This window comes from Hemiscyllium ocellatum, chromosome 13 (assembly GCF_020745735.1).
Source record: "Hemiscyllium ocellatum isolate sHemOce1 chromosome 13, sHemOce1.pat.X.cur, whole genome shotgun sequence".
NCBI lineage: Eukaryota > Metazoa > Chordata > Chondrichthyes > Orectolobiformes > Hemiscylliidae > Hemiscyllium > Hemiscyllium ocellatum.
Window position 1 is genome coordinate 33,831,094 of NC_083413.1, and position 16,240 is coordinate 33,847,333.

The 16,240-nt window shown below is 39.3% G+C and overlaps 1 protein-coding gene across 3 annotated transcripts in view; it reads left to right on the top strand.

Moving 5' to 3' along the window:
• Positions 1–16,240, top strand: part of fxr1 (FMR1 autosomal homolog 1) — a 108,645-nt gene that overhangs the window by 40,294 nt on the left and 52,111 nt on the right. For all 3 annotated transcript variants that reach the window (XM_060834734.1, XM_060834735.1, XM_060834736.1), the window contains exons 6-9: positions 259–352; positions 3,293–3,409; positions 6,272–6,442; positions 14,016–14,094. In XM_060834734.1, the coding sequence (XP_060690717.1) occupies positions 259–352; positions 3,293–3,409; positions 6,272–6,442; positions 14,016–14,094 (461 nt within the window). The remainder of the gene's footprint in view (positions 1–258; positions 353–3,292; positions 3,410–6,271; positions 6,443–14,015; positions 14,095–16,240) is intronic.

A 16,240-nucleotide genomic window follows, 5' to 3' on the forward strand; every position in this document is an offset into this window, starting at 1 on the left:
TTAACGCAGGCATGCAGCCTGAATTGCTGTCTCATGTAATGTTTGATTGTGATTCAGAAATAAGCTATTATTTTCAAGAAGGTTTTGCCTTCATTATCCTTAAGTCAGTTTTTTCCAATGTTTCTATTTTTGTTTTCAAACATGGCTTTTGCCTCTCATCAATGTTTTGATATTTAGTTTGTCTGTGGTATTTATATTTGCTGTTGAATGCAGGAATGGATAATCTGGAGTTAATACTGCATTCTTTTTCCTATCCAGCTGTGCACATGAAAATGCACATAAGGACTTTAAGAAGGCAACTGAAGCAGATTGCATTTTCTACAGTGCTGACACTGGTCAATTGTTGGTTTTGGTAAGAACTGAAAAGATGTTTAGATTTAATTCTCAAAACTAGTTTTTGATACAATTATCGGCCTTTAGCAGCTATTCCAATGTGTAGAGCTGATCTCCTTATCTGAAGAGGAATGTACTTGTTTAGGAGGTGAAACAAAAGTTTGTTTGGTTGTCGGACTGAGGGGGCTGTGCTACAAGTTGAGTATTGAGAAAAACTGGTCCATGTGCCTGGATTTTAGAGGATTGAGAGGTAATCTAATGAAAACATTTAAAATTCTGAGGGTTAAATATGGTACATGCTGTTGATGGAGAGTGTCGATATAAGAGTCATAGTCTCAGAATATTAGGCTCTTTTTCTTGAGATTCTTACACATTTGATGCAGCTGCAGATGCCAACTTCTGCGAACAACCAAATTTTATTGAGCATAGAACAGGTTTTGGAGGATCACTTAACACTCCTCGCAATGCTTGTGAAGCATGTTGAGAGAAGCTCCCTGAACAATGGAACAGTTCTCCTTTTAATACAAAATCTTTACATCACAGTCCATAATACCCACAAGACAACCCCCAGCCACTCCCTCGTAGTCACTCAAGACACAATGCAGTGACCTGATCATTTCCAGAAACAATGAAATGTAAATCATCCCTTCATGGCCAAATGTGTTATGAATCATTTTTTAACTGCAGAGAGCAGTCAGAATTCCAACTGCAATGTTCTTATTGATTTCTGAATAGGGGGTGATAATGTAATTCTTTTACTCTGAATGACTAGGAAATGGCCATGCAAATGGCTCTGGCAAGGCATAGGGAGTGTAAATTCCTTGCATTCTACCTATAAGACAGACATCCCATCCTAGCCTTGGGACATCCCTTTAATATCCCTTTAACCCTTTATCTCAAGCATAAGTGGGTTGACTGCTTAAGATTCAAAGAAACATCAACACAGAGTTTTGAATATTTGAGATTCTTGAGCTCTGGGAACTTTAAATGTTCTCACTGAGTCCATAACAGAATGGAAAAGGAATTATGGACATGAGCTGTATAGTGTATTGTGGATCAGGTTGTAAGTTTGCTCACTGAGCTGGTAGATTTGTTCTCCGATGTTTTGTCGTCATCATCATCAGTGAGCCTCCAGTGAAGCGTTGGTGTTCTGCCCCACTTGCTATTTATGTCTTGGTTAGTTGTGGTAGGTGATATAATTCCCAGTTCTGTTTGAGAGGTTGGTAAGTGGGGTCCAAATCTGTTTGTTTGTTAATGGTTTGAATGCCAGGCCTCCTGCCTGTGTCTTTGTTTAGCCTGTCCCAGGATGGATGTGTAGTCCCAGTCAAACTGGTGTTCCTCTTCATCTGTGTGTATGAATACTAGTGACAGTTGGTCACGTCTTTCAGTGGCAAGTTAGTGCTCATGTATCCTGATGTCAAAGACACCAAGGTAGTGGATGACGAGGCCATGATTTTCTTCGACGTGACAACCCTATACACATCAATAAACATCAACCCAGCCAAAGAAACACTGGCCTCATTGATCGACAAACCAAGGACACAAATGCCAACATCAGCAAGGACAGTATCTTCAAACTAGTAGACCTATGCCTCTCAACCTGTTTCACCTTCAACGACAAGATCTACAAACAAATCAGTGGGACGCCTATGGGATCACCAACATCAGGACTTTTCGCAGAACCAGTTATGCAGAGATTAGATCGAACAGCCATTCCCACCATGCAGCCCAAGCTTTGGGTCCGCTATGTAGATGACATCTTTTGTCATCATGAATCACAACAAATTAGAAGAAACCCACAAACCGTATTCTTTATTGGTATAAAGTTCACCAAAGTGGAAGCGAATAGTAACAGATTCCTCTTCCTCGATGTTACAGTAGAACAAAAAGTCATTGGAGAGCTGCAGACCAGCATCTTCAGGAAAGCCACACGCACACACTGACCAGACACTCAACTTCAGGAGCAATCATCCCAACATCCACAAATGGAGCTGCATCATGACATTATTTAAATGAGCCTCAAAACCCAGGAACTGAGTAGCTGAGGAAAAACACCTGTACAACGTATTCAGGAACAATGGGCACCTGATAAACTCATTCCGCATATTCCTGCACAACAGACCCAGAGATTCTTACTACCCTGCCATACGTCAAAGACATCTCCTGAGATGATGACCAGACTACTCCGGCCCCAAAAATCATGGTAGCCCACAAAACTACCACTGCACTGAAACAGCTCCTGACGAATTTAAAGAACCCCATACCAACAACGGGCAGGAAGAATGTCAAATAGGAAATAGCCTGCAAGGACCGCGACAAGCAGGCAGGAAGCTAGCCACGATTATACATGAGCACCAACCAGCCACCAAAATAAATGACCATCTATCACTGGTATCCATGCACACAAACGAAGAGGGACACCAGTTCGACTGGGACAAGCTAAACAAAGACACACATGGAAATTCCTAAAGGCCTGGCATTCAAACCGAAACTCCATTATCAAACATATAGATTTGGATCTCATTTACCAACCCCTCAGAAACAGAACCAGAAATGTCATCACCTACCTCAACAAATCGAGACACATAAATAGCAATCGGGGCGAAACACCAATGCTTCACCAGAGGCTCTCTGACAATGTTACCTACCATGGTGATGAAATGTCTGAGAACAAATCTACCAGCTCAGTGAGCAAATTTACAACCTGATATTTCTAGTTCTTTATTGTCCTGTTAGAATGGAGACTTAATAAACAGTTATGATTTCAAATGATAACAGCCACCTCGTGCTCATTTGCCTAATTATCTAACTAGAAGAGCGACTAAACGCACAGTGTTGGTGGGTATAGCCGAATCAAAATCTGTTAATAAGCTGTAAATAAATGTGTTGATGTAGCATTGGGGTTTTATTGAAGTTTTGTTTGTTGTAAATTATATATATTCATTTTTTAAAAATCTAGTCTACCAAAGAGGCCACAGTGAAAAGAGTCAGTATTCTTAGTGACATGCACTTACGAAGTATTCGCACAAAGCTCATGCTTGTGTCCAGGAATGAAGAAGCAACAAAACATTTGGAGGTAAGCAAAAATATTGTACTTCTGGATTGCTGTGTTTTCAAAGACCGCACATAACTTGTTAGTCAATATTTATTTCCTGGAGACCAAGGATCTGAAATACAAGAAGAACTGCTTAAAGGGGGATGAGAAAATTAATTATGATACACAAAAGGCAATTTCTACAATTTTTAATATGTGTTTGTGCCATGGCAAAGAGAGGGTTTGTCCTTCCTTTAAAGGATAAGCTTAGCAAGAGATGGAGGTGGTCAAAAAATAGAGGTTTAAAATTTTTTACAACTTCATAATTTCAGAAAATTTAGTAATCCTTGACCTAGACAACTCGGAGATTCTAGATGTTCAGACTTGTTTGTTCTGTTAAACGTTTGTATATTTTGTCACCAAGATGATGTGTGGTATACTGAGACACCAGCATTGATATGATTTCGGTAGACTGAGGATAGATACATTATAACTGATTGGGGAGGTGTTCTGACTCCACTTATCCACTTAGTTTTATAACATGGTTTGAGAACTGAATAGAATAATTGAAGTATCATTCACCTCTTCCACTGAGATGTCCTTGGAGCTCAACTTCTTTAAAGATTTACAAGCTTATTTATATATTGTGATTAATTTAATAAATGTAGAATTATTTCTCGATTATTTTTTAAAGGATTACAATTGAGAAGAGACAAAATCCTTGCCAAAAAGGATTGATTCATTGAGGATTCCAAATATAAGCGAATTTTAAAAAAAATCCAAATTATATTATTCTATTGATCAATCCTAAGATTGTTATACCTGAAAATTTTAGGAAAGGAGAATCCAGCTTAAACTGGATACTGTTTTGTTTGCTGTGAAAAGGAATGTGAGAACCTTGTGTCTAGCCTGAAGTGAAGTGCACTGTCTCAAATAATTCAGTTGTACACTTTTTATTAAGCTTAGTGAAAGCTAAGACAGCGGAGATCTGAAAAAGATATGGGGTTCCAAGTAATTAGATAATTAAAATGTCATGGCACAGAAAATAATTGAGACTAATGAAGTACTGGCATTGTATTTTGGACCTCCAGATGTAAAAAGGGTAGATTAGATTAGATTAGATTACTTACAGTGTGGAAACAGGCCCTTCGGCCCAACAAGTCCACACCGACCCGCCAAAGCGCAACCCACACACACCCCCCTATGTTTACCCCCTACCTAACACATTGGGCAATTTAGCATGGCCAATTCACCTGACCCGCACATCTTTGGACTGTGGGAGGAAACCGGAGCACCCGGAGGAAACCCGCGCAGACACGGGGAGAACGTGCAAACTCCACAGTCAGTTGCCTGAGGCGGGAATTGAACCCGGATCTCAGGCGCTGTGAGGCAGCAGTGCTAACCACTGTGCCACCGTGCCGCCATGGTAGAAGTCATGGTTGAGCTATCCAAAGCTCTGATTTGACCAAGTCTAAAGTACTGAGAACAGTTCTGGGTAAAACACCTTTAGAATCTTTTAGCATAGATTTACCAGAATGGTAACTGAACTCCAAGAGTTAAATTGCAAGGAGAGTTAGGGCTGTTCTCCCTGAATTTCAAAGGTTGAAGTTTTTGTTACATGAAGGGAAAATGACAAGGTGATTAGTGATTACCTATTACTGCTGGTTGGGGCATCTGGGAGTCGGAGCACTGTTGAAAGAATAGAGCTTGACCCATCACGAGTGAAATTAGGAACACTTCGACACACAGATTGGTGTTGTTCAAATAGCAGTTGATGCTTGATCACTTGTTAGCTTTAAATTTGTGTTCGATAGATTGTATAATCCAGGGATATTAAGAGATTTGACAAAAGTAGATAAAAGAATTAGATTGCAGAGTTGCCATGATCTAATTGAACGACTGGTGAATTAAATTCCGGGACCTAAATAGTCTACAGATACTTCTGTTCAATAATCCTCATAAACTACTGCAATGTTTATTCATTTACAGCATGTCAAAAAAAACAGATTGGTAATATAAAACTTGAGATCAAAGACACATTTGGTTGAAGCTTTGCATTTTACTCATCAGGACAATTTGCAAGAAATACTTAAGCAAAAGGAAAACAAAATGTATATTAATGAGAGGAGAGTGCTGAACTTTGCCGTGGAGATTGCACCAGTTAATAGTTTTTTTTTGACATTATACCAGTTCACTGACTGTTCAAGGCATTGCCTTAAGGAATGAATAGGAAAATGGTTTTCGCCAATTTTGTTGAGCTGAAGCAAACGTGTGCATGCATGTTCAATGAAGTATTTGTTTAACCTCTTACATCCCTTAATGATGTTTGTGTACAAGTCTGAGCGCAACTAAAAATTGTACGTGGAGGGTCAGATTATTTTAATTATTTTGTTCTGTTAAACCATTTCTAAACAGTTTAATCAAGATGATGAGCAGTATTATGAGAAGTTATCACTTATGCTACACTGATAGCCCAAGGATTATTCCCAGTTGATTGGTGGGGTGTTCCAGCTCCACTTAATCCGTTCCTTTTACAGGTTATATTATGGCTTGGGAATTTGAACTGCCATCTGCCTCCTTTATAGCACATGCTTCAATGTTAACAGCTCGACTATAATAAATTGATGTTTCAAGATCAAGTCTTTTGTGTCATGTATGTTATTTCATTGTTGGAAATTGTAATTACTTTTGTCAGCAAATATAATTGCTACTAACAGAATCATTAGTTTTCAAGCAAATCTGTTTAAATAAATGATATAAAACTGGTTTACATACCAAATTTTTTTTGAGATTTTGAAAATTCTTGTTTGTACTGCTCCTCTGTTCACTGTTTATTCATGACCATCACAAATGTCTAGTTTGTGTTAACTGAAATAATTAGCTCTTGTGATTTTTAACCGTCAGAGTACCAAGCAGCTCGCAGCTGCTTTCCAAGAGGAATTCACGGTCAGAGAAGATCTCATGGGTCTGGCAATTGGAACCCATGGTTCCAACATTCAGCAAGCAAGAAAAGTTCCTGGTGTCACAGCAATCGAGCTTGATGAAGAAACTGGCACGTTTAGGATTTATGGAGAGGTAAGCTTGCAGGCATATTTTATTAAGTCTTCATTTATTCATTCAACACCTTGAAAACTAACAAAAAGAGCATGAAAAATTCCTACCATTATTCCTCCAAAGAACTTTTAAACAAGTCACTAATATTATTGATTTTAAGTACTTTATAGACTTTGGAAATTTTGAAGCTACTTTTGATTAGATTAGGATAAAGAATCCTTTTGCTATAATTCTGTCTTTCAGATGGTTTATCTTTTCATTACTCTTCTTCCATCTATGTAAGCCACTAGAAATAATGTACTTCTCAGTTTTGATGGAAAAGTCTGTGGGAAGTTCTCAAAAGTATTTTTAAATAGCAATAATTTTGTAGTCAGGTGTGGTTCAGCATACCAGGAAGGACATTGCCACATGAACATGGGCATTTAATGTCAGTGGAGTTGTCTCAACTCAAGGAGTAGAAATCTTTTTAATCCCTTGTTTTCTAGGGCATTCAAAGTACTTTGCAAGAATTTGTTGTGCCTTCCCTGCTATGAACTTTGCAGGATGTTCTGGAAAAACCTTTATAAAATTTCCTTTATTTAAACCGTCTTTTCCAGTTCTTGAAATCATTGAATCATGTACCACATGGAAGGTCATTTGGTTCATCAAGTCCATGCTGGCTCCCTGGAGTAGTAATCCAAGCAATTTAAATCCTCTAGGAGAAAGTGAGGTCTGCAGATGCTGGAGATCAGAGCTGAAAATGTGTTGCTGGAAAAGCGCAGCAGGTCAGGCAGCATCCAACAGGAGATTCGATGTTTCGGGCATAAGCCCTTCTTCAGGAATTTAAATCCTCTGCTCAGCTCCTGTAGCTCTGCAAGCGTATTTCCTTGAAGTGTCTGTCCAGTTTCCTTTTGAAATTGTTTCTTGCTTTAGCTTCCACCCTTGTAGGCAGTGAATTCCAGGCCATTACCACTAACAGTGTACAAAACGTTCTTCCTTGCATTCCTCTTGATGTCTTAGCTAACATCTTAAATCTGGATTCTGTAGGCATTGTACAATCCGCTTATGTCAGGGGTTTTTCTTTGTCTTATCCAACCTATTATCATCTGTACTTCTCTCTGAAATTTCCTCGTTCTCCTTACAACAAAGGGTATTAACTTCAGAATTTCCAAACTAAACTTGTCAGTAACCCCCAATATCCCTGGAATCATTCCAGTAAATCTCCCCTGCGCCATTTCAGGGACCTTGTCATCTTTCATTGTGTGTGACTGAAACTGAATGCAGTTTTCTATTTAGTGCCTGACCAAAGATTTGTGGTGGTTCTGCGTGACCTCCCTGCTTTAGTAGTCGATGCATTTGTTTATGAAGCATAATATATATCATAGCCTAATTGCACTCTCAGTATGGTCTGCCTCTTCAAACATTATTGCATTTGCACCCTGAGATATTTTTGTTCCTTGATTTGATGTGATTTATTTATTGTCAAATGTATTTCTAACAAATACAATGAAAAGTGTTGCTTAAAACACAAAAAATAAACTTTTTTTAAAAAAAGCCAGAAAAGTAAAACAATAAAGTTCATCTTATAGTCTTATCTCAAAGCTAGGTGATCTTTGATCCAGCTTCCACTTCTAGCTCAGCCATAAGCCTGGATCGGGCTTCTTCACCCAGATGCCTTGAGTCCCTGCTGCTAAACTGATAATACTGCTACAACCGCCCTGTGTTGCACCATTTCCTCTGGAACAAAGAGCTGCCACACTCTGGCGCCATCTGATTACGCCTACACTGCCACCATGACTTCATGCTGGGCTAACTTCATAGAGGCAACCAACGCCACAGGGTCCTGGGCTGGAATCAAACCCGTCACTGCCTCTGCCATCAGGCTTCTGGGCCTAGCTGTGGACTGGCATGGGCTGGGAGATTAAGCCTGAGATGTGCTGCATGTTCACTGGGAGACCTTGGGAAGCGGTAGAGGTGCATCTGCCTCATCCTGGAGTAGTTGCCACAGTCACCAGATGGTGCCTCCTTCAACATATATTCAGTCTTGCTGCTCTTTCTAGCACAGATTTTAGAATTACACCATTATTGCTGTACTGCCCCTCCCCACCCATTCTGACAAATTGCACCACTTCTGGTTTCTCCATTAAACATCATCTGTCGCTCAGCTGCACATTTTGCTAGCCTGTCCGTCCTGTTGTAGGCAATTTGTTTGTCTTCCCGGTTTGCCACTTTTGGTAACTGTAATTAGTATTGAAATTTGATTCTACATTTCAAGATCTATTTAGCAAAATAAGCAATGGATTTAGCATTGCCTCTTGGGAGACACCACTACCATCTTCCAGTCTGAAAAACAGTCACTGGGTTCTATTGGTATTCTAGTCAAACATTTGCATTATGTAGCCGATTACCCCTGAACCTAGTCCTGTTTGAGTCAGAGTTTCTTTGTCTTGTCTTAAAAAGAGAGGTTTACTAGGAAGTATTCACAGAAATGTAAACTGGTGTTTGTTACTTACATGGAAATATTACTTTAATCTTCTTGGGTGTCACAAGGCAAAGCAGCCAAGTTACAAAGCATATTAGCGGTTAAGAATTGTTAATTTCCTAGAAACTGGAGCCCAGATGTATCAGAGATACTTTATGTATACCTTTTCCTCATTATCTGTAGATTTTCTATCCCCAGATCTTCATACTTGTGAGGTCCCCTCAGAAAGTCATGAGATTGTTTCCAAAGACTGCTCCCAAGGTGTGGGACTACTCATGATATCTGTCGGAAATGTTGTAAGGTTGGCCAAAAAAGAGCAAGAATGCTCTCCAAGAACAGGAGCATGTAACTAGTGTGGTCAATTTGATAGGTCACAAATTTGGCTCCGAAGAGTGGGAATGCCTCCAAAGAGCAGGAACAGTTGATGGATTCCATTCACTAGGTCTTGAGATCATTCCAAAAGAGCAAGAATACCTCCAAACAGTGGGAGTGAGTAACTGGTGGGGTCAATTTGATAGGTCATGAGCTCAACTCCAAAGAGCAAGAATACCTCCACAGAGCAGGAACGACTGGTGAGATCCATTCACGTTGCGGATGGTCAGAGAATTGTACGTTTTGAAACGGACCTTTCAGTTCAACTTATCCATGCTGACCAGATATCCCAAATTCATCCAAATGGTTATGAATGTTATAATTGTACTAGCTTGCCCCACTTTCTAATCTAAACAAAGTGATCCTGTTGACCTACCAACACTTTAAGCCAAAGCTATGGGACAAGACAATGTATTTCATGAGATGACTGGTTGTGAGCGATGACCTGAAGCAAAGGAACATTTGCAGCCAACAAGGGATGGTTTTATAACTTCAGGAAGCCTTTTTCATTGCATAATGTGAGCTCATGAGAGGAGGTACCATTAGCACAAATCATGACACAGCCCAGATGAATCTAGAGGAGTTACAGAAACTTATCAAAGAGAGAAGGTATAAACCCAAACCGGTTTTTAATGCTGACTAAACATTATGGTGGAAGCATATGTTAATGTGAGCAAATATCTCAAGATGAGAAAAGGGTTTCAGACTTCAAGGCTGCAAAGAACTGTGTGACTATCTTGTAGCAATGCTACCAGCCATGTATTGAAACCCATGCTTTTATATAATCTGAGAAATCCATGGTTTTCCCCTTTTGAAGCAAAAACCTATTATACCTGAATTTTACAAGCCATCAGGGCTTGGATTGCAGCGACTGTTTGTTTTTTTTTTGGATTGATGTTGTAACTGATTCATAAGGAAGGTTGGCAGATATCTGCAAGATAGAAGAATGGAATTCAAGATGATTTTTGGATTACGTTCTGGGCCACCCAAAGTGCCTTGATAATCTTTTATCCAGCCTGTCGACTAGGATGTGACCTCAACATTTTAAGACCTATTATCCAAGGTGCATTTTTGGATGCATTTGTCAATGGTGATGGTGTTGTCAATGTAGGAAAATATCGGAAGGATGGCTGCACCAGTACCATAAATGAATCTCAGGATGAACAGATGTCAGGCATGGTCAATGCTTGTAAGTGGAAGTTACAATCAGAGGTGGCGAATGACTTAGTGGAATTTCAGTCCTTAACAGAAATCCATTGTGTGGTTGAACTGATTTGAGGTTGGAGGAGACATGGCGGAGAAAGAGATCTTAGAGTTGATGAAAAGAAAAGAGCCAATAACAGAAGATTTTAAAGAATTGAAAGACAGTGAGTCTGAGGAATCAGCTGAAGAAGAGGAAGGAATTGAAATCTATGTTTAGTGATTCTTGAGAATATGGCAGAGGTAACAAGAACTTCAAAGCATTGAAGAATTTATTGTTTAAATACAATCCATCAGTCAAGGACAGCATTCGAGTTTAAAGTAAAATCAAAAATATTTTGTCTCCCTATACAGATGTTTGGAAGGAATTAAAGAAGGGGCATTATAGCACCCCCCACCCCGCCCATAGTATTCTTTACAAAAGCTAACCACAAAGCCTGTAGAAGTGTAACAACTCGATGCCTCTTCCCTGCTTCTCTTCTCGTTGACGTGTATCTGAATTTATTCTATTAAAGGTGCTGTTCTGTCTGTGTATTTTATGATTTAGCCCCGTACAGTATTCTAAAATATTGTTCTATTATCTACAGATTTTTCTTTTCAGTAATGTACTGAGTTTAAATTTGTTTATTAAAACGTTTTAATACATTTCCAACATTTATAGGATATGGTTGTGTTTCATTGGGCATGTACTGTGTATTTTGGGGGGACGGGCTTGTGACTATCGCATTTTTTCCTGCTATGGGAAGTCCGTGCCCCCACTCTCGTGGATAGTTACGACTCAATTTAGTGGTAATGTTTGATGCTGCAACCAGTTCTGTTTTCTACAAATTGAATTGTGTCAACTCAGTCCATCTTACTTTGACAGCACTTCTCAGTTCTGTAACATGATAATTTTTCAAAAGCACAAGATCTGGGCAACACCATCACTTCTAAGATTCCTCCCAAATCATGACCCCTTTTATAACTGAGATCCTGTCAAATCTTTATCATACTTATATTTAAAATCTTGAATTCTCTGTCTATTACCATCAATAAAATAACTATAGTGCTTTATAAGGGCGGCACAGTGGCTCAGAGGTTAGCACTATTGCCTCACAGTGCCAGGGACATGGGTTCGATTCCTGGGCAACTGTCTGTGGAGTTTGCACATCTACCCATGTTTGCATGGGTTTCCTCCGGGTGCTGCGGTTTCCTCTCACAGTCCAAAGATGCTCACGTTAGGTGAATCGGCTATGCTAAATTGCTAGTAGTGTTAGGCACATTAATCAGGGGTAAACATAGGGGAATGGGTCTGGGTGGGTAACGCTTCGAAGGGTCGGTGTGGACTTGTTGGGGCTAAAAGGCCTGTTTCCACACTGTAGGGAATCTAATCTAAAGATTTATGAAGGCCTATGTTTTGTTAGTGTTATCTGTATCACAATAGCAAGTGCATTTCATTAAAGAATTATAGAATATGAACAGATAAGAGCCAACAGTCTGCATCTTATGTTATCTTCGCTTAATGGATAAAAATAGATTGAATTGAGAAAATGAAAATCCATCACTAGAATTCACAAGATGTTGTAATATTTAGCCCAAAACTGACTGGCACTGAGTTGGAAGCACTTCAGATGTACTTTTTATTAATAATATAATGTACTTACTGTCATTGGAACTACTACTTGTCCAGTATGGGTTTCAGGATATTATGTACTGCACTGTACTTTTCATTTTTGCATTATCAATTATTTGTCATAAAAGATAATATTGAAAGCTGCAGTATCAAGAAATAAAGTGAAGTCACTGTCTGACCACAGTAGAATTGCATGAGAAGTCATGCACCAAAAAGTCATCTTCAAAATGTGCATAATTTCAAACAGACAAAACCTTATTATTTTTGAAGATTCTCAGAAAACAGTCTGCAATGAAAGTAAGTTCAGGACTGAGAGATTGTTGCAAAGAAACAGAGCCAGCTTTTTTGTTTAAAACTTGTTTTTGATTTAAACATGATCTATATTTTTATTAACCTGGCTGGTGAGTAAATAGTATTACCAGCTGAGCTGCTCCCTGGTTATTTGTTATAATTTATAGGCTATTGTCTGCAATTGAATCTCAAACATAGTTATGAAGCTTTAAAGGGAATATCATTACAGGAATGGTGAGTATTATTTGTCTTTGAAAGTATTCTCAAAGCTTTCTTGAGCTCAATGATTCGTGACAAAATCACTACTTGACGAGTCTCATTATACGGTTGACTGAAGCTTTTTATTTTGCAGAAGTTTGCTGACTTGAATAAATTGTAGTTATTTTAATATGTTGTCTTCCATAAACTTAGTGAAGCAGTTCTCTGACAAAGGCAGTCCGCAATCATTGCAAGAAGTCAGCCTGTCAAGTATTAGTAGCTATCATGATAAAATTATCAAAAGTTTCTAGTCTGTGTGTTAGAAGTCATATTTTTAGAAAAGACCTGTAGGGGTGAGGTGCTCACTTGTAGAAAAAGTGTTTCCCAATGTGTTTTATATCTCTTCAGATAACTGAATTAGTAGATACTGTATAAATTGAAAGTCCTGCTAAGAATGATGTTTGATTATTATCATGGCCCTCTTTTGTAGATGACACTAAAATTGGAAGTGTAGTAGACAGCGAAGAAGGTTACCTCAGATTACAACAGGATCTTGATTAGATGGGCCAATGGGCCGAGAAGTGGCAGATGGAGTTTAATTCAGATAAATGCAAGGTGCTGCATTTTGGGAAAGTAAATCTTACAGGACTTAATGGTAAGGTCCTAGAGAGTGTGGTTCATAGCTCCTTGAAAGTGGAGTCGCAGGTAGATAGGACAGTGAAGAAGGCGTTTTGTATGCTTTCTTTTATTGGTCAGAGTATAGAGTACAGGAGTTGGGAGGTTATGTTGTGGCTGTACAGTACATTGGTTAGGCCACTGTTGGAATATTGCGTGCAGTTCTGGTCTCCTTCCTATCGGAAGCATGTTCTGAAACTTGAAAAGGTTCAGAAAAGATTTACAAGGATGTTGCCAGGATTTGAGCTATAGGGAGATGTTGAATCTGCTGGGGCTGTTTTTCCTGGAGCGTCCGAGGCTGAGGGGTGACCTTATAGAGATTTATAAAATTATGAGGGGCAGGGATAGGATAAATAGATTTAGTCTTTTTTCCCTGGGGTCAGGGACTCCAAAACTAGAGGGCATAGGTTTAGGGTGAGAGGGGAAAGATATAAAAGAGACCTTAAGGGGCAACGTTTTCACACAGAGGGTGGTATGTATATGGAATAGCTGCCATAGGAAGTGGTGGAGGCTGGTACAATTGCAACATTTAAGAGGCACTTGGATGGATATATGAACAGAGAGGGTTTGGAGGGATATGGGCCGGGTGCTGGCAGGTGGGACGAAATTGTGTTGGGATATCTGATCTGCATGACAGTTTGGACCGAAGGTTCTGTTTCCATGCTGTACATCCCTATGACTCTATAAATGAAAAGGGTGAAGATTCCTGGCAAAGGCAAGTGGTGCTATGCATGCAGCATTTCATGACTCGCTGTCATTTGAATAGTTTAATCTTTTGATTTCAGACTGAAGAGGCAGTTCAAAAGGCTCGAAGTTACCTGGAGTTTGTGGAGGATTCCGTTCAAGTTCCCAGAGATTTAGTAGGTAAGTAGTATATGTGGCAATTCATAATGGAAGTGCATGACACAAATGGTATGAAATAACATTATTATGATTTGAGGTTTAGTCAGCAGGAATTTAAGTTGGTTTGAAATTGAACATCCCAGAAAAGCAGTAAAATGGACTATAAATCTGAATTTGTCATGCTCTGCATAGAGCAGTCATTGTTCCACAAAATAGAGAACAAACTAAATCTAACCAATTACTGTTCATTATCCAGCTCCCTCATTAGTGAGGGGTGATGTGATTGACAGTGTTATCAAGTGACACTTGTTCAGTTCTCTGTTTGCATTGTGCCAGGACCTCATTCTAGCCTTACTCCAAATGTGGACAAAACAATGGAATTCCATTGATCAGGTGACAGTGAATGCCCTTTATATCAAGCCAACATTTGGCATTAGGATGTCCTAGAAAATCTGAGTTCACTGGAACTTAGGAGAAGGTAGAAAGCTCTACCAGCTGACATCCAATACGACTGGGATCACCTTCACCATACAGAGCCAGTTTAATGTATTTTCCAAACGGCTGCATCTAGGACACCTTCGGGTTCAACAGTAAGTGATGGCATACCGTCATTCTGTGAACTGATTATTTTTAAACAATTAGAAAATATTTGAATAATCTTGTGTAAACCAGGTCATCATGATAAAATCCTCACAAGAGACTCAGAATAAAGTGATGCAGATTGATGGTATTGGCTAACTGAATAATCAAACCGCGGAAATTTGGACACTTCAGCATAGAAAGAAGTTGAAGGTGTTTTGGTTTTGGGGACACTTATTAAATTCATTCACAGGATGCTGATAGTGCTGACTAAGCCACTATTTTTAATTGCCATTTCTAATTGACCATAAGAGGGGTTGGTAAGCTACCTTCTTGACCAACTTTAATACAGCTAGTACTGTTGGGAAGGTAGTTCCAGGAGCTTTACCCAAGGACCTTTTTTTAAAAACTATGACATTGTTCCAAGTAAGGATAGTGAGTGGCTTCAGAGAGATTTTTGCTCCATGAATTTGTTGCCCTTGTCCTTCTAAGTGATAGAAGTAGCAGATTTGGAACTTACTGTTGAAGGAGCCTTGCTGAGTTATTGCATCTTGTAAATGATATCAACTGCTGACATTGTGCATTGGTGATGGAAGGAGTTTGCATTTGTTGATCAGTGTCAATCTGGCTGGCTGCTTTGCACTGGAAAGTGCCTTGCTTCTAGTGTCAATTGAGCTGATTCATCCACGCGAGGCAAGGAAGACTGGATTTCCATCACACTCCAGACTTGTGATTTGTATATAATGGATGGACTGTGGGCACTCTGAATGAGTTAGTTCCAAATTCTTAGTCTCTTACCTGCTCAAATAGGTTCTTCTAACCTCTCAATCAAATTTTGTTTCTTGTCAGCTACTTGGAGGCTGCCATTGGCAGTGAGGAATTTGTTAACAATGGTATAGCCAATAAAAAGTGATTAGATTCTGCTATGTCAGATGGACGTTGCCTGGTAGTTACGTGGCATGCATTTGCTTGTTACTTGTCCAGGTCTTGCTGCAAATGGAGGTGGTCTCCTTTAGTATCTGAGAAATCATGAATTGTGCAATCAGAACATTCCCTCTTCTGTTGGAAGGAAATATTGAAACAACTAAACGTGGTTGGCTGTAGGACACTATCCTGAGGACCTGTTGCAAGATGTCCTGGATCTAAGATGGTTAAATTCCAATAGCCAGAGGCAACTTCCTTTGTGCTTGGTATGATTCCTAATATTGAAGTATTTTCTTCCAGTTTCCCATTGACACTAATTTGCTAGAGCTCCTTTAATGTCAAATAGTCAATCTAATAGTGCCTTGATGTCAAGGGCAGTCCTTCTCATGACCCTTGGAGTTCAACTCTTTTGTCCTATTTGGTTCAAAGCTGTAATAAAGTCAAATGCTGAGCGGCCATATCAGAAACAGCACTAAATGTCAGTAAGCAGTTTATTGCTGAGCAGCTGTTGCTTGATGATATTGTTTACAACCACTTCCATACTGATGATCAAGAGTAGACTAATGGGCTGGTTGACTACTCTTGTTAATGCTCAATTAAATCATTACTGCTTTGGAATGTTGTTGACAGGACATGCCTGCTCAACTTTTGCATAGAGCACAGA